This window comes from Oncorhynchus gorbuscha, linkage group LG18, assembly GCF_021184085.1.
Source record: "Oncorhynchus gorbuscha isolate QuinsamMale2020 ecotype Even-year linkage group LG18, OgorEven_v1.0, whole genome shotgun sequence".
In the NCBI taxonomy this organism is placed as follows: Eukaryota; Metazoa; Chordata; class Actinopteri; order Salmoniformes; family Salmonidae; genus Oncorhynchus; species Oncorhynchus gorbuscha.
In genome coordinates this window covers 46,951,607-46,976,542 of record NC_060190.1, presented here as the reverse complement: position 1 = coordinate 46,976,542, position 24,936 = coordinate 46,951,607, and the positions used below count along the sequence as shown (strand labels likewise).

Below are 24,936 nucleotides of genomic sequence, written 5' to 3'. Positions count from 1 at the left end.
CCTCCATGCTCCCCTCCACACCTGGCACATCTCACATGCTCCTCCTCACCTCCATGCTCCCCTCCACACCTGGCACATCTCACATGCTCCTCCTCACCTCCATGCTCCCCTCCACACCTGGCACATCTCACATGCTCCTCCTCACCTCCATGCTCCCCTCCACACCTGGCACATCTCACATGCTCCTCCTCACCTCCATGCTCCCCTCCACACCTGGCACATCTCACATGCTCCTCCTCACCTCCATGCTTCCCTTGCATCTTATCTTGCCCTTCCCCGGAACCTTCTACCTCCTCTCTGCCGCTAGCATTAGAAACTATGTTGCTCTCCTCAAACTTGCTTTTCTGCCTCCTCTCTGCCTCTATAGACCTCTCGCTCCCCTTCAAACCCCTAGTCCCTTTCTCTCCCGCTTTCTTTTACTCTTTCTTACTCCCTCTTTTAGTTGTACCACTTTGCTCCATACTTGCTTCACTTTCTTCTCCATCACTATCTCCTACCATCTCTAACCCAGTCACAGCACAGCTGTGCCGAACCGTCGCCACATCGCGTATTGTTTGATTGTTTGTTTTCCCACTATTTCTAACGGTTCACACAACGTCCCTTCGTCCTCTCACCACCGCCCTCTCCTCTCGCCCTCGTTCTTCACGACTGTAGAAAAACTTCACTTCCCCCGTTACAAAATCCTACTCCAAAGTGTTGTTTATTAGCCCCAACCCTCTGGGTGGACAACATGTCAGTTCATGCTGCAAGAGCTCTGATAGGTTGGAGGACATCTGTGTTGTCATAATTACTGTGTATGTCTATGGAAAGGGGGTGAGAACCCCAAGCCTCCAACGTTTTGTTGAAGTCAATGTACCCAGAGGTGGGGGGAAAATATCTGTTCTCCGGTTACACCATGGTGCTACCCTACAGAGTGCTGTTAAGGCTACTGTAGATCTTCATTGCAAACCAGTGTGTTTTAATTAATTATTTGGTGATGTGAATATATTTAGTATAGTTTTTTTCTAAAAAGTATTACTTTTTTAATGTTTCACAATTTTAATTTTTATGAAATTCAGGATGGTCCTCCCCTTCCTCCTCTGAGGAGCCTCCACTGATGGGATATGAACTGAATCAAACAAAAGCAAGAGTCTTCCATCTCTGGGGTTCAATAGCAGAAGTTACCAATAGGCCACTAAGACTGTCCTGTATTTGACAGGGCCTTCAGAAAGTATTCATACCTCTTGACTTATTCCACATTTTGTTGTGTTACAGCCTGACTTCAAAATAGATTATAAATATTTATTTCAACCATCTACACACAATACCCAGTAATGACATAGTGGAAAATGTTTTTAGAAATGTTTGCACATCTATTGAAAATGAAATAAAAAATGTCATTTACATAAGCATTCAAGCCCGATTTAATACTTTGTAGAAGCACCATTGGCAGTGATTACAGCTTTGAGTCTTTCTGGGTAAGCCTCTAAGAGCTTTCCACACCTGGCTTGTGCAACATTTGTCAATTTGTTATTTTAAAAAAACTCTTCAAGCTCTGTCAAATTGGTTGTTGATCATTGCTAGACAACCATTTTCAGGTCTTGCCGTAGATCTTCAACTATACTGAACAATAATATAAATGCAATATAAGGAAATCAGTCAATTGAAATACATTAATTAGGCCCTAATCTATGGATTTCACATGACTGGGAATTCAGATATGCATCTGTTGGTCACATATACCTTAAAAAAGGTAGGGGTGTGATGTGGATCAGAAACCAGTCAGTATCTGGTGTGACCCCCATAAGCCTCATGCAGCGCGACACATATCCTTCACATTGAGTTTATCAGACTGTTGATTGTGACCTGTGGAATGTTGTCCCACTCCTGCGAAGTTACTGGATATTGGCGGGAACTCGAACAAGCTGTCATAGACGTCCCATCCCAAACGTGCTCAATGGGTGACATGTCTGGTGATTAGGCAGGCTATGGAAGAACTGGAAAATGTTCAGCTTCCAGCAATTGTCTACAGATCCGTGTGACATGGGGGCATGCATTATCATGCTGAAACATGAGGTGATTGTGGCAGATTAATGGCAGGACAATGGGCTTCAGGATCTTGCCGTGGTATCTCTGTGCATTCAAATTGACATTGATAAAATGCAAATGTTTTTGTTGCCTGCAGCTTATGCCTACCCATACCATAACCCCACTGTCATATTGCAGCAATCTATACACAACGTTGACATCAGCAAACTGCTCGCCCACACGACACCATACACATGGTCTGTGGTTGTGAGGCCGGTTGGGCGTACTGCCATAAGGAGGCTTATGGTAGAGAAATGAACATTCAATTCTCTGGTAACAGCTCTGGTGGACATTCCTGCAGTCAGCATGCCAATTGCATGCTCACTCAAAACGTGGGACATCTGAGGCATTGTGCTGTGACAAAACTGACATTTTTTAGTGTTTTTTTATTGTCCCCTGCACAAGGTGCACCTGTGTAATGATCATGCTGTTTAATCAGCTTCTCGTTATGCCATACCTGTCAGGTGGATGGATTATTTTGGCAAAAGGTACATTCTAAACTGATTTGTTCACACAATTTGAGAAAAATAAGCTTTTTCTGCATATGGACAATTTCTGGGATCTTTTATTTCAGCTCATGAAACCAACACTTTACATGTTGTGTTTATATATTTGTTCAGTGTAGATTTAAGTCAAAAAAGTAACTTGCCCACTCCGGAACCTTCACTATCTGCTTGGTAAGCAACTCCAGCGAAGATGTGGCCATATCCCAGTGTCTGGTGGAAAGCAAACTGAACCAGATTTTCCTCTAGGATTTTGCCTGTGCTTAGCTCCATTCTGTTTCTTTTTTATCCTGAAAAACTCCCCAGTCCTAAACGATTACAAGCATGCCTATAACATTATGCATCCAACATTATTCTTGAACATTTGAGAGTGGTACTCAGTAATTTGTTATATTGGATTTTTCCCAAACATAACACTTTGTATTCAGGACAAAAAGTTCATTGCTTTGCCAGTTTTTTTGCAGTATTATTTTCGTGTCTTGTTGCATGTTTTTGAAAATGTTTATTCTGTACAGACTTCCTTCTTTTCACTGTCAATTAAGTTAGTATTGTGGAGTAACTACAATGTTGTTGATATGTCCTCAGTTTTCTAAGAGTGGTTTCCATCCTCTCCGGCAACTAAGTTAGGAAGGAAGCCTGTATATTTATTGTGACTGGGTGTATTGATACACCATCCAAAGTGTAATTAATAACTTCACCATGCTCAAAGGGAAATTCAATGTCTGTTTTGCTTATCTATCTAGCAAGAGGTGTCTTTCTTCGCCAGGCATTGGAAAACTTCCCTGGTCTTTTTGGTTGAATGTGTTTGAAATTCACTGCTCGACCCCCACACATACAATTAACAGATAATTCATTGTTATGTGTGGGGTACAGAGGTAGTCATTCAAAAATCCATGTTTAACATTATTATTGCACATAGTGAGTCCATGCAACTTGTGACTTGTTAAACAAATGTGTACTCCTGAACTTATTTAGGCTTGCCATAACAAAGGGGTCGCATACTTATTGACTCAAGACATTCCAGCTTTTCATTATCCATTAACTTGTAAAAATATTGAAAAACATAATTCCACTTTACCATTATGGAATATTGTGTGGAAGCCAGTGACACAAAATTGAAATTGTATCCATTTGAAATTCAGGCTGTAACACAGCAAAATGTGGAAAAAGTTAAGGGGTTTGAATGCTTTCTGAAGGCACTGTAGATTCTATTGTGTTCCCATTTCATATATATTTTTAAGCTTTCAGCTATCCAGAAACAATACATAGAGTTCCTTACAAAAGTATTCTGACTTCTTGGATTTCTTCACATTTTGTGTTACAAAGAGGGATTCAAATGGATTTGTAATTTTTTGTCAACAATTAAAACGAAATAATCTGAAATATCAAAGTGGATTAATACATTCAAGCCTAAATTAGTTCAGGAGTAACATTTGGTTTAACAAATCACATAATAAATTACATGATCTCTGAATGACTAACACCCCCCCCATTCCCCATTTGCCCTAACAATAGCCTCTATTCGTCGTGGAATGGACCTTACAAGGTGTCGAAAGCATCCCACAAGGAACCATACCCAGTTCAAAAGCACTTAAATATTTTGCCTTGCCTATTCACCCTCTGAATGGCATACATACATAATCCATGTCCTAATTGTCTTAAGGCTCTTGAGTTTAATGTTTTGTACTCTGTGTATATTAAACCACCCCGACACATAAAAAAATACAGTTGTCCTCCTAAACTGAGCTGCAGGACAGGTTGAAACAGCTCAGGGATGTTACCATTTTATTACGTTTGCAAACGCAACAAATAATCTGCTCAGACCCCAACCAAGGAGCATCAAAAGTCGTGCTATAAATTCTCAGACAACCCAAAGATTCCTTGATGCCCTTCCAGACTCCCTCTGCCTACCCAAGGACGTCAGAGGACATAAATCAGTTAACCACCTAACCGAGGAACTCAATTTAACCTTGCACAATACCCTAGATGCAGTCGCACCCCTAAAAACTAAAAACATTTTTCATAAGAAACTCCCTGGTATACAGAAAATACCCGAGCTCTGAAGCAAGCTTACAGAAAATTGGAACGGAAATGGCGCCACACCAAACTGGAAGTCTTCTGACTAGCTTGGAAAGACAGTACCATGCAGTATCGAAGAGCCCCCACTGCTGCTTGATCATCCTATTTTTCCAACTTAATTGAGGAAAATAAGAACAATACGAAATGTATTTTTGATACTGTCGCAAAGCTAACTAAAAAGCAGCATTTCCCAAGAGAGGATGGCTTTCACTTGAGCAGTAATAAATTCATTAACTTCTTTGAGGAAAAGATCATGATCATTAGAAAGCAAATTACGGACTCTCCTTTAAATCTGCGTATTTCTCCAAAGCTCAGTTGTCCTGAGTCTGCACAACTCTGCCAGGACCTAGGATCAAGGGAGACACTCAAGTGTACTATATATATATCTCTCTTGACACAATGATGAAAATAATCATGGCCTCTAAATCTTCAAGCTGCATACTGGACCCTATTCCAACTAAACTACTGAAAGAGCTGCTTCCTGTGCTTGGCCCTCCTATGATGAACATAATAAATGGCTCTCTATCCACCAGATGTGTACCAAACTCAATAAAATGGCAGTAATAAAGCCTCTCTTGAAAAAGCCAAACCATTGCGCAGCAACTCACTGCCTTCCTGAAGACAAACAAAAAACCCATCATAGCACTGAGACTGCACTTGTGAAGGTGGTAAATGACCTTTTAATGGCGTCAGACCTAGGCTCTGCATCTGTCCTCGTCCTCCTAGACCTTAGTGCTGCTTTTGATACCATCAATCACCACATTCTTTTGGAGAGATTGGAATCCCAAATTGGTCTACACGGACAAGTTCTGGCCTGGTTTAGATCTTATCTGTCAGAAAGATATCAATTTGTCTCTGTGAATGGTTTGTCCTCTGACAAATCAACTGTACATTTCTGTGTTCCTTAAGGTTCTGTTTTAGGACCACTATTGTTTTCACTATATATTTTACCTCTTGGGGATGTAATTCGAAAACATAAATGTTAACTTTCACTGCTATGCGGATTACACACAGCTGTACATTTCAATTAAACATGTTGAAGCCCCAAAATTGATCCCGCTAGAAGCATGTGTTTCAGACATAAGGAAGTGGATGGCTGCAAACTTTCTACTTTTAAACTCGGACAAAACAGAGATGCTTGCTCTAGGTCCCAAGAAACAAAGAGATCTTCTGTTGAATCTGACAATTAATATTGATGATTGTACAGTCGTCTCAAATAAAACTGTGAAGGACCTCGGCGTTACTCTGGACCCGGATCTCTCTTTTGACACACATATCAAGACTGTTTCAAGGACAGCTTTTTTTCCATCTACGCAATATTGCAAAAATAAGAAACTTTCTGTCCAAAAATGCAGAAAAATGAATCCATGCTTTTGTTACTTCTAGGTTAGACTATTGCAATGCTCTACTTTCCGGCTACCTGGATAAAGCACTAAATATACTTCAGTTAGTGCTAAATACGGCTGCTAGAATCCTGACTAGAACCCCAAAAATGGATCATATTACTCCAGTGCTAGCCTTCCTACACTGGCTTCCTGTCAAGGCAAGGGCTGATTTCAAAGCTTTACTGCTAACCTACAAAGCATTACATGGGCTTGCTCCTACCTAAGTTTCCGATTTGGTCCTGCTGTACATACCTACACATACGCTACGGTCACAAGACGCAGGCCTCCTTACTGTCACTAGAAATTCTAAGCAAACAGCTGGAAGCAGGGCTTTCTCCTATAGAACTCAATTTTTTTATGTTTTTATGGAATGGTCTGCCTACCCATGTGAGAGATGCAGACTCGGTCTCAACCTTTAAGTCTTTACTGAAGACTTGTCTCTTGAGTAGGTCATATGATTGAATGTAGTCTGGCCCAGGAGTGTGAAGGTGAAGGGAAAGGCTCTGGAGCAACGAACCGCTCTTGCTGTCTCCCCACTGGGATTCTCTGCCTCAAACCCTATTACAGGGGCTGAGTCACTGGCTTACTGGTGCTCTTCCATGCCGTCCCTAGGAGGGGTGTGTCACTTGAGTGGGTTGAGTTGCTGACGTGGTCTTCCTGTCTGGGTTGGCGTCCCCCTTGGGTTGTGCCGTGGTGGAAATCTTTGTGGGCTATACTTGGCCTTGTCTCAGGATGGTAAGTTTGTGGTTGAAGATATCCCTCTAGTGGTGGGCTGTGCTTTGGCAAAGTGGGTGGGGTTATATCCTGCCTGTTTGGCCCTGTCCGGGGTATCATCGGATGGGGCCAGTTTTTCCTGACCCCTCCTGTATTTATGCTGCAGTAGTTTGTGTCGGGGTGCTAGGGTCAGTCTGTTATATCTGGAGTATTTCTCCGGTCTTATCCGGTGTCCTGTGTGAATTTAAGTATGCTCTCTCTAATTCGCTCTTTCGGAGGACCTGAGCCCTAGGACCATGCCTCAGGACTACCTGGCATGATGACTCCTTGCTGTCCTCAGTCCACCTGGCCGTGCTGCTGCTCCAGTTTCAGCTGTTCTGGCTGCGGCTATGGAACACTGACCTGTTCACCGGACGTGCTACCTGTTCCAGACCTGCTGTTTTCAACTCTCTAGAGACAGCAGGAGCGGGAAAAATACGCCAACTCACATTTACTCCTGAGGTGCTGACTTGTTGCACCCTCGACAACTAGTGTGATTATTATTATTTGACCATGCTGGTCATTTATGAACATTTGAACATCTTGGCCATGCACTGTTATAATCTCCACCCAGCCCAGCCAGAAGAGGACTGGCCACCCCTCATAGCCTGGCTTCTCGCTAGGCTTCTTCCTAGGTTTTGGCTTTTCTAGGGAGTTTTTCCTAGCCACCATGCTTTTACACCTGCATTGCTTGCTGTTTGGGGTTTTAGGCTGGTTTTCTGTACAGCACTTTGATATTTCAGCTGATGCAAGAAGGGCTATATAAATACACTTGATTTGACGAGGCTATTGGTGATTTTAAAACAGCTAGAGTGCAATGTCTGATGGTTGAAGACTGAGGTTGGATCAACATTGTAGTCACTCCACAATAAGGACTTAAATGTCAGTGAAAAGAATACAAATATACAAAACTTGCATCGTGTATGCAACAAGGCACAAAATTAATATTGCAACAAAAAAACAGCAAAGGAATAAACTTCATGGCCAAAATGCAAAGCCTTGTGTTGGATTTGACCCCAACATAACACAATAATGAGTAACTGCATCCTTATTTTCAAGCATTGTGGTGGCTACATCATGGAATGGGTATGCTTGACATCGGCAAATAAGAGTTTTTCTGGATAAAAATGAAGGGGTGGAGCTAAGCACAGGCAACAAACTAGAGGAAAACCTGCTTCAGTCTGCTTTACACCAGAGACTAGCAGAGGACTTCACATTTCAGCAGGAAAATAACCTACAACACAAGGCCAAATCTACCAAGAGGACAGTGAATGTTCCTGAGTGGCCAAGTTAGTTTTGGCTTAAATCTGCTTGAAAATCTATGGCAATACTTTTTTTTCTGCTTGAGAGTCTAGCCATGGTCCCCAACATCTTGACAGAGCTTGAAGAATTTTTAAAATAATAAATGGGCAAATATTCCACAATCCAGGTGTGTAAAAGCTCTTATAGACTTACCCAAGAAGACTCACAGCTGTTATCACTGCCAAAGATGTTTCTAACATGTATTGACTCATGGAGCTGAATACTTATGCAACGACTATATTTTTGTTTTTTAATTTCTATTCAACTTTTTTCATTCAGAGTCTTTTTTTTATAGATTTGTTGACAAAAAAAAACAATTAAATCTATTTTCATCTCTTTGCAACACAACAAAATGTGAAGTCCAAGGGGTCTGAATACTTTTGCAAGGCACCCACAGAATCTGAGAAAATAAAAAAACAGGTGTGAATTAAATATAAAAGACAAATGGAAAAATAAAGTAGAAATGACATTTTTTAAATACAAAAAGCAATTACTAATTGGACTTTATAGTAAAGAGAACAATCAAAACAAAAACAGAACACTAGTAATGGCAAAGGATAGCACAGCACATGGTCTTGTTTTTTTCCCGAAGGAGCACAAAGAAAGAAATATACACACACCTAGAGTGAAGTTACCACATATTTTTCCTTACCCTCTCTTATATTATATCAGGAAAAACCCAATCTGGGTTAGAGTGGGGGGGAAATAGTCAACACTTTCATTTATCAGTTTAAATAATTGATACAAAAAGGATCACCTTAACACATCCATAGAAAGGACTTGTCGTGAGTCATGCTCAGCCTGAGGCTGAGCTGTTTGAGGGTGGTGGGGTGTCAGCAAGGGCGGTGGAAGGGCTAGAGTCTTGGACAGGGGCTGCAGGTGTAGGGGTTAGTTCAGGGGCAGAGTCTTGTTTGGAAGGATCCGTTTCAGATGGCCCTCCCTGGGTCTCCTTGTCATCCTCCTGGGGGTAGAGTTCTGGGTATCTCTGCATACAATCCTGCATGCCCCTGAATTGGTCCAGGCACTCTGAGCCCTTCACCTCCTCCTTGCTGTAGTGGAAACAGGAGAAGGCCTCCTTAAACGATGCTCCACAGGGGCCGCTGGCCATCCCTCCCAGACAGGGGCAGTTCCAGTTGATCTCCCCATTGGGCAGGATCAGACCTTGGGAGGAGACAGAGAAAAATATACTAATTATACCAGAAAGGAGTGCAGCTCTATTAGGTTACTGGTTATCACAGAGGGCAGCAAGTTTGGCCAATGTCACAACAAACCTATTGAAAACATGTAAGGCATGGGGCATGTCCTCATGTCAATCTAGTTAGGAATTGAGCTAATCTGGGCCTAATGTAATCTAATTGAGAAGCACTACTTCTCTCTACTCACCTCGTTCTTCATAGGGGTCATCAGGATCCTCCTCCACCAGCTCAGCGTTGCTCGGTGCTTCATGTTCCTCCTTAGTCACAAAGATGACACGGTCCTTACCTGGTGTGGAGAGGATAGGCAGATATCAGTGAGAATAGTCTCCGCTGACTCAAGTGGCATGAAGTGGATTGGAGTTAGTCAACCCTAATATGTCCAATCAAATACACTTATACACAGTCAAATGTGATGTAAATGAATGGCCAGCCAATTTATATTTCAGGTGATTCTGCAATTTAGGGGACTTTAGCTGTGTAAACTTTCAGAAATTAAAACTTATTCAAACACCATTTTACCAGTATTGTACTTGTCTTTGATTAGTCTAGAAACTATATCTGATAATGGTTGCGATTTTACTATTCAGGAATGTATATATTTTTGTCATTTTCTCCCAGACAAAATGTAATTTCCATCACATCATTAAACATCCATTTTGGAGAAGTCCTCCAATAGAATCTACAGTGTGACACATACCTTTTCTTTTACTGTCAAATGTCCCGTGAACTTCTCCATGTGCCCCTCTGTATTTCCCTTCAGCTTGGTTTTCCCACTCAAACCACCATGTCTGCTCACCAGCATCAAAGGCAGATGTTTCAAGCTCTTTGGCTTGACAACGGGAGCACTCTCTATACATGCACTCTTTCTTCAGGTTCTCTCAGCACAAACACTCAATAACTTTCTCAATGTTGCTGCAGCTGATCCCTTTGTGATACTGTAGTTTGTCAGCCATGAACTGGAGGTTGGCGTGGGGTTTTGCAGAGGCATGTGTCCCCATCTTGGACTGCTGGCTTGACAACCCAAAAAGGACATATTTTGCAGAATTCACAGTGGGAAATTAAACTTCTGATAAAGGTTCTGAATTGTGCCATTCAAGAAGCGCTTCTGCTTTTTGTTCTTGTTCCTCGTTAGTGGGTCCTTTTCCCTGTTGCTCTGCTGTTGTCATCACGTTCATAGAATCTAGTAATTTTCTCTTCTGTGGCAGTGCCAATTCGGTTACACTGATTTTTCCTGGAGTATTGAAGACTTGGATGGCCTGTTTTCAAATTGTCCTCATTGCTTTTGCTAAAAATCCAAATTCTCTGTTTGTGGCTTTGACCAAGCCATACTTAGCCTCAGTGTTTTTGAAGCAACTTGTTTGACCTTGGCACTGGACATTTATTTTAACTCTGCAATGATGGCATTTTGAAACAATAAAATCCTTCAAGTTCTTTGGAGGTCTCTTCATTTGCTGTTTTGTCTTTGGGGAATCGTGTCTCTCCATTTTGTTCATCAGCGACCTCTTACAACCTTTTTCCTTCCAGCAAGTATTTGACTTCTCATTCCTGTTGCAGACGATGAGGAAGGGGTATCAGGGTCTCCATCAGCGGCAGGCAAGTTAGGGGCAGGCATGTTAGCCTCATGTTCTGATAGGTAGGTCTCCATTGCAACTGTTCTCTTTAAAGTCTGTCTTCTATTCCGTTGGTTGCATCTTCATTGCCTTCTCTTGTTTATTTGTTCTTGCTTTGTAAGCTCAGTGAGACTTCACTTCTCCCTTTTCTTCCAGTATCTCTCCCTGACTTTTTGCAGATGTTCCTGGTATCGTATATAATAATTTTCTATTTTGTTTCTATATGGTCTGTGACCTCTGTGCTGTTTTATGTGGTATCTGCTAAGAATAAAGACAAACACTACTTAGTTTTCAACTTGTGCACACCTTGGAGCATTTTCTAGATTAAATTAATGTAAAACATTACTAAATAAGCCTAAAGAAAAAAAAACAAGTAAAGTAAAAACAAGATAATGGATGTGTGTCATTTTTACCACACTTAAGTTTGATGACCAGTATCCCTTCTTTCTTTTCTCTCCAAAACTCTTGAACGTGCCGTCCTTGGTCAGCTCTCCCGCTATCTCTCTCAGAATGACCTTCTTGATCCAAATCAGTCAGGTTTCAAGACTAGTCATTCAACTGAGACTGCTCTTCTCTGTATCACGGAGGCGCTCCGCACCGCTAAAGCTAACTCTCTCTCCTCTGCTCTCATCCTTCTAGACCTATCGGCTGCCTTCGATACTGTGAACCATCAGATCCTCCTCTCCACCCTCTCCGAGTTGGGCATCTCCGGCGCGGCCCACGCTTGGATTGCGTCCTACCTGACAGGTCGCTCCTACCAGGTGGCGTGGCGAGAATCTGTCTCCTCACCACGCGCTCTCACCACTGGTGTCCCCCAGGGCTCTGTTCTAGGCCCTCTCCTATTCTCGCTATACACCAAGTCACTTGGCTCTGTCATAACCTCACATGGTCTCTCCTATCATTGCTATGCAGACGACACCCAATTAATCTTCTCCTTTCCCCCTTCTGATGACCAGGTGGCGAATCGCATCTCTGCATGTCTGGCAGACATATCAGTGTGGATGACGGATCACCACCTCAAGCTGAACTTGCCCGTTCCATGATCTCGCCATCACGGTTGACAACTCCATTGTGTCCTCCTCCCAGAGCGCTAAGAACCTTGGCGTGATCCTGGACAACAAACTGTCGTTCTCAACTAATATCAAGGCGGTGGCCCGTTCCTGTAGGTTCATGCTCTACAACATCCGCAGAGTACGACCCTGCCTCACACAGGAAGCGGCGCAGGTCCTAATCCAGGCACTTGTCATCTCCCGTCTGGATTACTGCAACTCGCTGTTGGCTGGGCTCCCTGCCTGTGCCATTAAACCCCTACAACTCATCCAGAACGCCGCAGCCCGTCTAGTGTTCAACCTTCCCAAGTTCTTTTCAACCCGCTCCTCCGCTCTCTCCACTGGCTTCCAGTTGAAGCTCGCATCCGCTACAAGACCATGGTGCTTGGACCTCATTTACACCCAAATAAGGGCACTGCGTTCATCCACCTCTGGCCTGCTCGCCTCCCTACCACTGAGGAAGTACAGTTCCCGCTCAGCTCAGTCAAAACTGTTCGCAAATTAATGTAAAACTGGCTCCCCAATGGTGGAACAAACTCCCTCAACGCCAGGACAGCGGAGTCAATCACCACCTTCCGGAGACACCTGAAACCCCACAAGGAATACCTAGGATAGGATAAAGTAATCCTTCTCACCCCCCTTAAAATATTTAGATGCACTATTTAAAGTGGTTGTTCCACTGGATGTCATTAAGTGAATGCACCAATTTGATGCTCTGGATAAGAGCGTCTGCTAAATGACTTAAATGTAAATGTAAATGATGGAAATGACTGATGGAAATGACACTTCTACAGTTTCTGAAGAAAATTGACAGACTGCTTAGCATGCTTTGGTTAGTATTACAGCTAGCATATAGTTTATACTAAATACATAAAATATACATTTTTCTCGATTTTTCTTCAACTTCTGGACATCACATATGGAACAACTGTCCACTGCAGCCATGTGCTTCAGTGTCACTGTTTCCTTGGTAACAAAAATAACATTCTATTGAAAAAACGTTATTAAATGAGGTATTTTGTCCTTAGTGGTGGAAATGACACCACTACAAAAGGTATAAAAAAACAACAATATAAAAGGGCATTCTCACAAATATTGATATAGATTTTATTTAATTGACTATTACATGACATTATATAAATGTGTAATTATTAATGTTCTCATAGAAAAACAAGTTGAAGTTTAAAAGTCTGGGTCAGGGACATGGGTCTGACAAATTGAGGTATAAAATGCATCTGAAAAGTAGCTAAAATACTTGAGAGGTGTTTAAAAAAGTATGGGGTGATTAGTGTGAACTTAATATTTGTATGTTTGTTTTATTTTTTTATAAAATCCCCAAAATTGACCTGAGGACATAGAAGTGCCCGTAGTTGTAGAATCACCCATTCATAAGTTATCACACCGAGAGCAGTCCGTCTACTTGTACTGAAACACACACACCATGTCTGAAATCAGCGACATAGATTTTCCAAATCTATCTCTGGCTGAACCTGGTTCTACAAGCATTGGAGATAAAACATTGCCTCGTTCTAAGTAGAATCATAATTATAAAATACAATGATCGAGCAACGTTAGCTAGCTAACTACTGCATCTAACCAGTTTGAAAAGAAGCGGTCATTCATTCACACAGCACGTAAAGTTACCTTCCTCCTTGACTGAGGACATTTCTTCGGTGTGGTGTCTACTGACGTGTAGTGCCCTTCAAGGTGTCCCTGCGGTCCCGACTGATGTTATACTACTTTATCAATTACAAAAGGAGAATAATTTGGTATTGTATAGCTAGCTAGCTGTTTCACAACTACTTCATCGTTCACATAACACACGTTTTTTTGTGTCAGCGCATCTGAGGACGTAAGAACGAAGGACCCATTTTAGCTGCCCCTCTTAGTTCCTGACATAAATTCTTGGGGAATAGGTTGCAGTCCAAAACACACCACCCTCGTCATATGCCCTTGGGGGAATCGCCGCAACCATATTTGTCGTCAGTCCAAATGATTAGTCAAGCAAGGCAAGTTTGCAACTTAAGCCCCTTAGCCCTCGTTTCTAATGGAGTTTGCGAGTGTACAATTATGTTCACGTCGGGCCTGAAACGCCACTAATTCGATTCGCGATGATTGTAAATCCGCTAAGAAAAGTCCGCTAACGTTAATACGGAGTTAACATACGCATGTAACTAAGGCCGATTTAAACTTGATGCAATATGGCGCAGCTAACAGAGGCCAAATCAAGCTCTACCACATCACTGTGCGCCTCACAAATGTTGTAACAATGTGTAGGACTCCGCACTGACATGATTGGTTGACGGTAGGTGCGTCCTGTATAAACACAAACACACTTCCTTGAAAACGTCCTTCACAACAGCTCTGCTTCTCGAAGTGCAAGAAGTATGAATGCCCTGACTTATGTAGAGGCCACACTGCAGTAAATACTGTATGGCAAATTCGATGCTTGAATGACCATACATTGGCTTTTAATAGCCATAAATTGTCAACCGATCATGTCAATGCAGAGCTATACGGAGCCCCTCGCATTGTTAAAACGTTTGGGAGACGCAAGGCGATGCGGTCACAACCCTCCATACAGAATCTTCGGGCCATATCAAGCATAGATCGGCTTTAATGTACAGGTATGACTTAAAATGCTGTCATACGGCCTCTGCGGAAGTCAGGGCATACTTAATGCGATTCGTGGAGCAGAGCTGTTAAGGAAGTGGGTTTGTGTTTATACAGAACCTTCCGCCTCCACCTAACGTCAACCAATCGTGTCAATGCGGAGCTATTCAGAGCCCTCGTTAAAACATTTGGGAGGTGTACGGAGCTCGATTTGGCCTCCGCAAGCTCATCAATTGCGTCACACCCTCTAACAGTTTTGCGTCCATCCCTTTCCTCGCCCCTACCTGGGCTCGAAACCGGGACCCTCTGCACACAGACAACAGTTACCCATCTGTCCACAAAAGCTGCGGCTCTTGCAGAGCAAGGAAGGTCTCAGAGCGAGTGACGTCAACCGATTGAAACTTTATTAGTGCTCACCCCACTAACAAGCTAGCCAATTTCACATCAGTTACACCTCGGAGCCTCAACACCAAGCATAAATCGGCTTTAAGGGACAGAGATCCACAGCCCCCTCCCCGATTTCATCGTGAGGGACAATAAACTTGACTGTATTAGCTACATATAAAAAGTATGTTGGTTTACACCATAGACCATGAGTTTACACTTCTAGATATTGGAAAGTTATTTTCATCATGTGACACAAAGCTACTTTGCTCTAAGTGTGTTGTGATGGATTTATCCAGACAATAATTCAAGTTGTTAGTGTAATCTTTACAAAGAAAAAACAACATTTCCCTAAAATGAGTTTTTATTGAGAAATATCTTTTTTTTCCCGGAAAACATTTGTTCGGAACAGCATACTATTATTTTTTTTTTTTTACATATTAAAAAAAAGTATTTTACACTGTTGATGGATTCAATGCATGGCATATATACAGAAAACCAAAATCCACGACATGTGAAAGTGTTTTTAATACAGTCATGCTCAAAGCAGACAAAAACACACAAAATAAATCTTTCCTCACCCAGTCTTACCCAACAACGTGGGCAACAGGTATGAACGTGGCATATATACGATTACCTCTCCCTAAACGCACGCCCAGTTTCAACATTAAGGCCCTTCTGCTGAGTGGTTCACTTGATAAACTCTTCCACTGCTGCACACTTTTTGACAAAGCTGGACCACAGAGCCCTACACTCTACCTGATCCTATATTGGATCACTGCTTTAAAACAGTCACGTCTGGCAGACAAACATGGTTATGTTCTAAATAGTTCTGAGCCTGGTCCAAAACTTCCTTTGCTACTCAGTGAAATGAGTGGCCATCAGGTCAACACCCCAGATAAAGATTGTACCAAAGAGCCCAGCTGTGAAGGTATACTGTACACTCGTACTCATCTATATCCTCCGGGTAATAGAGATGATGGAAATTAATGTATATACTGTGTATACTGTGTTGGGTTGTATGAAAGAAGTCCAATAAGAGAGGGACCCCTCATCCCAGTGTAGCACACATGATTGCATACATGAGCCACAGAGCTCTTCTCTGTCTGAAAAGGAACACCCCCCCTGTGGATCAGACCATTTTATACAGATATGAAACACTCCAGATGACTCTGAGAAGGCCAACCAGTCCCAGGCATCAGGCAAACTGAGTTGAGAGATTGATCTATGTGTTATGACTCAAAGGGGGCAGGCCAGGGTTGGGAGCAGGCCACGGGTTGTGAGCAGGCCAAGGGTTGTGAATGTCAGGATGTAGTCAGTCCCACCACTTTGCTACACAAACCATTCTGTTCGAGCTGAACCTTCTATAGGCCATGTCAGGGGGAGATGCCAGAAAGCACCCGGGAAATGACAGATTAATTATGCAGATTTAAAAAATCTAAAAATGGACATAAATTATGGGAATAATAATTATAGATGGAGATTTGGTGGGACTTGGTCTGATCTGTCCATGTGCATTAAGAGGGTTGTTTCGTCACAGGTGTTGGCAGCCAGGTGTCTGTCTAGAAGAGCAGGGCTCCCATGCTGCCCATTTCACTCTGCTCCTTGACAAAGATCTCAAAGTACTGGTAGATGATTGTGACGGCCAGCAGGATACCAGTTCCCGAGCCAATAGCACCCAGGAAGTCTGCCATGACAGAAAGGCCACCGATACAGAGACCACCAAAGGCAGCTGCTGTGGGGATGTACCTTGAACACAGAGTAGTAAAGCACCAATCATTACCTGAAGAAAGTTTGGAATAGTGTAATATTAAACCCTGGTAAAGCTATGATGATGTGGATTGTTATGGCTAAAGGTTAGAGAGATGGCTGAGATTGTTCACCTGTTGAGTTCATGGACCATGGAGGTCTCTCTGTGTCCCCTCATAACCATCTGTTGCTCCTTTAGCTGCTTAGCCACCTGGGAGACAAAACACACTGTTTACATAACATCTACAGGTCCACTGACACACGCTGCCCACAAAAGCCCTGGAAATGTTTAGTTAATAAGATTTCTACATCAAAACAACTTGAGTAATTTGAATTAAATCAAATTAGTTGATGAATACATAGTCTAACAAATGTACAGCACATGTGGTAGCATGACTTACATCTTTGGCAGATGAGCCGGACACCTCGATCCAGGTCTTGGAGAAGAAGGCACAGGAGCCCAGCATGAAGCAGATGTAGATGGCAGCATGGATGGGGTCATCTAGGACCGAGCCAAATGACTCCGGGGGAGAGAAGTAGTAACATAGCCCACCCACTGGGTAGGCACGGGCTGGACCACCTGACGACGTATCCTACAAACACACACGTCTGGTCATCTCATATAGTCTGTGCCGCTGGATATGTTCACGTGACAAACATGTCAAATGTAGTTAAATTGAGTTTAGACATGGTAGTTCAGATATGGTAGAGCAGGGATAAAAAAAAACATAGGGTGTGTACTTACTGACCAGGTGCCCAGCAGGTTAACCAGGAAGTTACCACTGAATCGTGTGGAGAGCATCTGAGAGATCACGTACAGGTTGGACACGAGGGCAGACTGGAGGATGATGGGAATGTTGGAGGTGTAGAAGAGCTTGATGGGATAAGTGTTGTATTGGCCACGGTAACGGGCAGACTTGATGGGCAGATCCACCCTGAAGCCCTGTGGAGAGATGGGAGGAAGAGACGGACATGGTGAGATACATTTAGAAAGTCTAAATGGACATTACTAAAAAGGTGAAGAAAAAAACTACCACATTGTGTTGTTTTTTGAGTAACTAATTATCTGACACTAACAAATGTGTTCAACTCCTTTAACTGGTTTTAGGACAGACAATGAAGAAAGAGCGTTACTGACCTGGAAGTATATGACTACACCAAAGACGAAGACAGTGGCGAGGAGGTTCATGAGGTTGGGCAGGTTCTGGCGGTAGAAGGCCTCTCTCAGGGCGCGCACCTTGTCTGTTCGCGTGGCCAGCAGGTGGAAGAGAGCAATGATAGCCCCCTCAAACTCTGTGCCTGAACACAAGACAAGATACTCAAACATCAGCCTCACATCTAGAGACCAACTGGCCATACTCCTGGGGGGTTTCAAGGCCAAGTCTGGATCTATAGGAGCCCTAGTTGGTCTTATATGAAATGACTACTTGGAAATTAGTAAATCTGTCCTAAATGTACACCCAGACATGGAACATCAGTTTCAATGCCCCATACCTCTGCCAGTGTTGACGGTGGTGGGGCTAAAGGCCTTCCAGACGATGGTCTCACAGATGTTGGTGGCGATGAACAAAGAGATACCAGAACCCAGACCATAACCCTTCTGCAGCAGCTCATCCAGCAGCAGCACGATCAGACCGGCCACAAACAGCTAGAGGGGGAGACAGATGGTTTAGTAAGACAGACAAACCACTCGCACTGGAGCCATATTTGACTTCCTTTAAATATACCTATTCTTCCTACATTCCATGAAGTAATCTGAGAGGGTTGGATTGATTCAAGAATATGATGTGAACCTTGCTCTATATTAGGACCAAGCCTGGATCTGATAGAGGAGATAAAGAGTAGGGCTAAGAATATGATACAGAGGGGTGGGGAGGAGGGCCCACCTGGATGATGATGAGAAGACAGATCCCAGCGCCCATATCGGAGGGGTCTCCATACATGCCAGTCATCACATACACGATGGCCTGACCAATGGTGATGATCATACCAAACACTGTAGGAGATGGCAAGGGGTTAAAGAATCTATGGCTTCATTCACAGTAATGCTTGTGCTTGATAGAATCAAGTCAAAGATACTCAAACTTGGAACAGGAAGTGGGGCTTGTGGTCTTACATTTCTGTGCTCCATTGAAGAGGGCCCTGTCTTTGGGTGTGTCTCCCACCTCGATGATCTTAGCCCCAGCCAGGAGCTGCATGATGAGGCCTGAGGTGACAATCGGAGAGATACCCAGCTCCATCAGGGTACCTTGAGGGAGAGACCCAGGGGAAGTTAACAGGAGAGCAGAGCCATAGAGATGTTCAGCCATTCATTCATAAATAACACCATTCACCCATTCAAGTTGGAGATAAAGTTATCCCTCCAATTGATCAAATCAACATTCATTAAACACTATCAATTCACACACTGTTACTAATTAGTTGATATGTCCCTTGATTGACTTATCAATTAATTTATTCACCTGTTACTCTAATTTGATGTCTCTACACTGCAATAGTGACAACCCACCTCTGTTGGAGGCCAGAATCACTCTCATCCAGTAGAAGGGATCTGCAGAGTCTGATGACATGATGCCAAACAGGGGAATCTGGATGATAAACGTGACAGACATTCAGGTGTGAGGTTTTTATTTTTTAAATTCTACTCGTTTAACATGCTAGAAAATATTGTGTGAACAAAAAGGCAGATATTTACCTGGCAGCACACAAGGAAAATGAAGAGAGTGATGGCTGTCCATAGTACCTTCTCTCTGAACTGGATCTGTTGAACAACAATTACAGCGAGACATGGAAGCAAAATGACAGCATTAACAACATAACACATACAGAGGTTATAAAGTTTAAAGTAAAACGATTCTTGTCATGAAGTAAATACTGTACCTTTCTTTCGGGTTTCTGGATTTCAGGTAATACAGCGCAGAAGGGCTTTATTACCTCCAGGAATTTGACTAAAAAACAGACAAAGGGAGGGATGTTATTGGTTCCCCATAATAAACATCAATCAAGGGCAGTGAACCTATTTATAGGGGGACGTGGCATAGCGATACATGCATAACTAGAGGTTTGCATCTTTGGATATGAGTGAATTCACCATGAAAACAGATCGCGCTATCAAAATAGTTAAATTAAACATTTTGCATACCAGCTAAAAGGTTTCAGTTAGCATTTGCTGCTTATGATATGGAGCTACTTATGGGGCAAACACTGACTGTTAGCTGTGCGTCGTCATCACTAGTCTGGTTGTCTGCTTCAAGTTTAGCTAGCTATGTTAGCCTAACCCCTGCAAGATAAATCTGCAAAGTTACCGAGCTCTGAGATATCAATGATCATGTAACAATGGTAGATATTAAAAAGTTATCAATGTAGCTGACTGGGCATTTAATAATACGAACTAACTAACATATGTACAGCTGTTAGCTAGCTAGCTAATATAATGTTAGCAAGTAGCTAGTTAACTAGCTATCAACTGACACTGACAGCTAACGTTAGCGAGCTAAATTAGTTAACCTTAATTAGCTCGCTAACGTTAGTCTAACCGTTAGTTTCTTCACAAATAACAAAGCTAACAATTTCATTGCAGTCATTGTTGTTGAAGACATGACTTCAAAATATGTTTAAACACGGAGTATTCGTCGTCAAACTAAATGTTAGCTAGCTAAATGCTTGCTAGCTAGCTAACGTTACAATGAAAATGGCCTCCATAAATGGTTCCAATCAAAGAAAATTCTCAGTGCTTGCATCTGATTCAAATGTTTCCTGTTTATGTGAAATCGTCCTTTAGCTAGCTACTTCATTCTAGAGGATACTCACTGCCCATGATGATGTTCCAAGCGTTACGTTCTTAGTTTATGGTCCCTGTGTCAGACAGTGGGTCTCTCCAGTTTTCGTTCTGACTACGGGCAAAAAGCTCTGCGCTTGGAAAGAAAGCACTTTAGAGACACGTCACCACTACACAGGCGCTTCAACACGTCAGTTCAACCGAAAGTGGGTGTATCTTTAGTTTCTAGAGTTAAAAGTAAACTGAAAACTATGCGGAAGGGTCAATATTTTCCTTTTGTCTGCCCAGGTCGTTGTAGCACAGTACTGGCTCTCAAAGCATATGGCTAGATGTGTGTCGGCCAGCTTTTTCATAACCCCACTGTCTCCATGAAAAATGTGATGACTTTGATAGATTCTTATTATGACGAAGAGACATAAAAAACAAACATTGACACGCCGTTGGCATGAAACAATAAAGAGATTACTTCCTGCAAACAAATGTAAGCGAATGGGCACATAACCCATTCAAACCGTGCTGCATTATGGGGATACATTTTTTTCGACTTGCAACTACATGTCCACTGCAGGAGCTTTACAAAAAGAATGTGATCAAAGGTCATCAAGTTTTGACTGCAGTCGACTGCCAGTTTCTGCAGTTGCTCTTCACCAACTTCATCCTGCAGCCTTTACCTGCATTGAGGGAGGTTCTATTGTCAACAGATCATTAGAGTGTTAACCGTGGAACCAACTTTGCTTTTCACGTATGTATACAGTCTTTCTCACCAATTGATTGTACAATGTACACATGTATATTTTCAGTTTATTATTGTGTGATATGGGTGTTGGCGACATGTTTATTTTGACATAATAAAGAAAACCTTTTATAAACAATGGGAACAATGCCTCAGATCCCCCAAATGTTCTACAGCTGCACCATCGACAGCATCCTGACTGGTTGCATCACCGGCTGGTTTGGCAACTGCTCGGCAACCGACCTCAAGGCGCTACAGAGGGTAGTGCGTACAGCCCAGTACATCACTGGGGCCAAGCTTCCTGCCATCCAGGACCTCTATACCAGGCGGTGTCAGAGGAAGGCCCTAAAAATTGTCAAACTTCAGCCACCCTAGTCATAGACTGTTCTCTTTAATACCGCATTGCAAGTGGTACCGGAGCGCCAAGTCTAGATCCATAAGGCTCCCTTAACAGCTTTTAACCCCAAGCCATAAGACTGCTGAACAGTTCATCAAATGGCTACCCAGACTACTCGCTGTTTATTATCTATGCATAGTCACTTTACCCATACCTACATGTACATATAACCTCAATTACATTTAACATTTACATTTAAGTCATTTAGCAGACGCTCTTATCCAGAGCGACTTACAAATTGGTGCATTCACCTTATGACATCCAGTGGAACAGCCACTTTACAATAGTGCATCTAAATATTTTAAGGGGGGGGAGGGGGGGTGAGAAGGATTACTTTATACTATCCTAAGTATTCCTTAAAGAGGTGGGGTTTCAGGTGTCTCCGGAAGGTGGTGATTGACTCCGCTGTCCTGGCGTCGTGAGGGAGTTTGTTCCACCATTGGGGAGCCAGAGCAGCGAACAGTTTTGACTGGGCTGAGCGGGAACTGTACTTCCTCAGTGGTAGGGAGACCCCCCGCACATTGACTCGGTACCAGTACCCCTGTATATAGCCTCGTTATTGTTATTTTATTGTGTTCATTTTCTTACTTTAGTTTATTGTGTAAATATTTTCTTAACTCTTATTTTTCTTGAAACTGCATTGTTGGTTAAGGGCTTGTAAGTAAACATTTCACAGTAAGGTTTAAGTTACAGTTTTACTGTGAACACTGATGCTGTACCTGCTTTAAGTTACAGTTTTACTGCGAACACTGATGCTGTACCCACTAAGTTACAGTTTTACTGTGAGCACTGAGGCTGTACCTGCTTTAAGATTTTTACCTGTTGAATACCTGTTGTATTCAGCGCATGTGACAAGTCAAAGTTGATTTGATGTTGCATCGACTGTTGGAAAACCACATCAGTCTCTGAATTTTGTCTGTCGCAGCTGCATCTCCCCCAGCTTCACTCCTCGACTTTTCATCTATAGTCGGTTGCTTTCGCCTTACCAGTCAAACGAGCCCAATGGCCTGTGTGCAAGAGTATCAAAACCTTAATGTATCATGGGTAAATTGTGACTGACTGACTGATCTACAAATCCTAATGAGTAGTTATTTATGATGCAAAGTTCTTTGTAGATCAGCCAGTCAATCTGCAGTCTCCTGCACTGTCCTCTGCAATGTCGAAGAAGCCCAATCACTAGCCATATTCGAGAGGATCAAAAACATAATGTGTCATGGGTAGATTGTGACTGACTGACTGATCTACAAATAATAAGGAATAGTTATTTATGCTGCAAGATCAGTCAGCACTATCGGCTGCAATGCCGAACAAGCCCACTGTATTTCAATGAGGCACTCAGTTATGGGGAATTCAAAGGTTCTGTTCATTCTAGTGTACTTCAGCAAATTTGGTTTGCCTGGCAACAATCAGCTGGGGGGTTGCTTTTCTGAGAGCCTCAGAGTAGTCATCAAAGTCACCAACAGGCAACAGCACCACACTTCCATCCTCATTACAGCAGTACATCTTTTTTTAAATGTATTTTTTCACCTTTATTTAACCAGGTAGGCCAGTTGAGAACAAGTTCTCATTTACAACTGTGACCTGGCCAAGATAAAGCAAAGCAGTGCTACAAAAACAACAGCACAGAGTTACACGTGGGATAAACAAACTTAAAGTCAATAACACAATATAAAATCTGTGAAAATGTAGAAGAGTAGGGAGGTAAGGCAATAAATAGGCCATGGAGGCGAAATAATTACAATTTAGCATTAACACTGGAGTGATAGATGTGCAGATGATGATGTGCAAGTAGAGATACTGCGGTACAAAAGAGCAAGTAACAATATGGGGATGAGGTAGTTGGGTGTACTATTTACAGATTCTGTACAGGTACAGTGATCTGACAGCTGATGCTTAAAGTTAGTGAGGGAGACATAAGACTTCAGCTTCAGTGATTTTTGCAATTCGTTCCAGTCATTGGCAGCAGAGAACTGGAAGGAAAGGCGGCCAAAGAAAGTGTTGGCTTTGGGGATGACCAGTGAAATATACCTGCTGGAGCGCATGCTATGGGTGGGTGTTGCTATGGTGACCAGTGAGCTGAGATGAGGCGGGGCTTTATGTAGCATAGACATATAGATGACCTGGAGCCAGTGGGTTTGGCGACAGGTCACAGTGGTGGGTAGTATTTTGGGCATTGGTGACAAAACGGATGGCACTGTGATAGACTACATCCAATTTGCTGAGTAGAGTGTTGGAAGCAATTTTGTAAATGACATCGCCGAAGTCAAGGATCGGTAGGATAGTCAGTTCTACGAGGGTATGTTTGTGAAGGAAGGAGGCTTTGTTGCGAAATAGGAATCAGATTCTAGATTTAATTTTAGATTGGAGATGCTTAATGTGAGTCTGGAAGGAGAGTTTACAGTCTAGCCAGACACCTAGGTATTTGTAGTTGTCCACATATTCTAAGTCAGAACCGTTCAGAGTAGTGATGCTAGTCGGGCGGGAGGGTGCGGGCAGCAATTGGTTGAAAAGCAGTTGGAGGCCTCGGAAGGAGTGTTGTATGGCATTGAAACTTAATGATAATATAATAATAATATATGCCATTTAGCAGACGCTTTTATCCAAAGCGACTTACAGTCATGTGTGCATACATTCTACGTATGGGTGGTCCCGGGAATCGAACCCACTACCCTGGCGTTACAAGCGCCATGCTCTACCAACTGAGCTACAGAAGGACCACTAACTTGTTTGGCACAGTGTTAGCACAGTGTCCAAAGAATAATCTAACAGATTCTAACCAAGCCATCTTTCAGTGGATAGACCTGGCAGTTTCAGGGTCAGTGACAGTGTGTAAATACAGTGGCCTGCTTCCCCCCCAAAATTACCAAGAAAACACATACAAAATTATTTTTCTTTAGTCTCTGTGTTTCATACATTTCCTTCAATTCGCAAGAGGCTGAATGTATTTCATCGGAGAAAGCATCCGAATGAACGAAACAGCGCCCCTCTGTCTCAGTATGTGTAGCGTATCTACATTATCTGATGCTTTTTGGTCAGAAAGAGTATGACATTGCTGCCGCCCATAGCATTGAATGCAAGGGAAGACGACAAGCATTTGGCTTCCCTTGATAAATAATAATAAAATCATAGCCAATCAGCATTGAGCTACACTGAGTGAGCTCATCTGTGAATGGTCCTCGTGCACAAAAAAAAAAAAAACATTTTAAGGGAGCCAGTTTGGATTTTGCTTCAGACCAATGACATCACAAGCCAAACATCATTATTGACAGGAGAAATCTCATCTCTATATGTTGTTGTCCTCTGGTGGCTAGCTAGCGAGCTAAAATTGTCCATCTCCT

At 42.6% G+C, this 24,936-nt stretch overlaps 2 protein-coding genes across 3 annotated transcripts; both read right to left on the bottom strand.

The window, feature by feature from the left end:
- Positions 1-7,693: 7,693 nt before the first annotated feature.
- On the bottom strand, positions 7,694-14,222 carry chchd4b (coiled-coil-helix-coiled-coil-helix domain containing 4b). Of its 2 annotated transcripts, XM_046310692.1 has the most exons (4): positions 13,589-14,222; positions 9,473-9,571; positions 8,847-9,250; positions 7,694-8,489 (listed from the first exon to the last, which is right to left on the bottom strand). In XM_046310692.1, exons 1-3 carry the CDS (start codon positions 13,608-13,610, stop codon positions 8,886-8,888), a joined length of 486 nt encoding a protein of 161 aa, XP_046166648.1. In that variant the 5' UTR covers positions 13,611-14,222; the 3' UTR covers positions 7,694-8,489; positions 8,847-8,885. The 2 variants fall into 2 exon arrangements, with proteins under 2 accessions (XP_046166648.1, XP_046166647.1); XM_046310691.1 differs by having other exon boundaries at positions 7,694-9,250.
- Positions 14,223-15,287: 1,065 nt separating this feature from the next.
- LOC124002885 (protein transport protein Sec61 subunit alpha) lies at positions 15,288-20,708 on the bottom strand. Its single transcript, XM_046310690.1, has 12 exons — positions 20,501-20,708; positions 19,571-19,638; positions 19,386-19,451; positions 19,200-19,278; positions 18,807-18,938; positions 18,577-18,686; positions 18,185-18,338; positions 17,829-17,989; positions 17,436-17,633; positions 17,092-17,283; positions 16,825-16,901; positions 15,288-16,690 (listed from the first exon to the last, which is right to left on the bottom strand). The coding sequence occupies exons 1-12, from the start codon at positions 20,505-20,507 to the stop codon at positions 16,504-16,506; spliced, it is 1,431 nt and encodes a 476-aa protein (XP_046166646.1). The 5' UTR covers positions 20,508-20,708; the 3' UTR covers positions 15,288-16,503.
- Between the last annotated feature and the right edge of the window lie 4,228 nt (positions 20,709-24,936).

What these genes read in the sequence shown, in the direction of transcription:
- LOC124002885 (XM_046310690.1), bottom strand. An exon ending in ACCTGCTGGGCACCTGGTCA is followed by an intron (nt 17,284 to 17,435) that starts GTAAGTACACAC and finishes GTGTGTTTGTAG; the next exon opens with GATACGTCGTCAGGTGGTCC. An exon ending in CCGGCTCATCTGCCAAAGAT is followed by an intron (nt 16,902 to 17,091) that starts GTAAGTCATGCT and finishes TTTGTCTCCCAG; the next exon opens with GTGGCTAAGCAGCTAAAGGA.
- chchd4b (XM_046310691.1), bottom strand. Translation starts at nt 13,610, where the DNA reads ATGTCCTCAGTCAAGGAGGAAG. An exon ending in GTCCTCAGTCAAGGAGGAAG is followed by an intron (nt 9,572 to 13,588) that starts GTAACTTTACGT and finishes TCTCCACACCAG; the next exon opens with GTAAGGACCGTGTCATCTTT. An exon ending in TGACCCCTATGAAGAACGAG is followed by an intron (nt 9,251 to 9,472) that starts GTGAGTAGAGAG and finishes TCTCCTCCCAAG; the next exon opens with GTCTGATCCTGCCCAATGGG.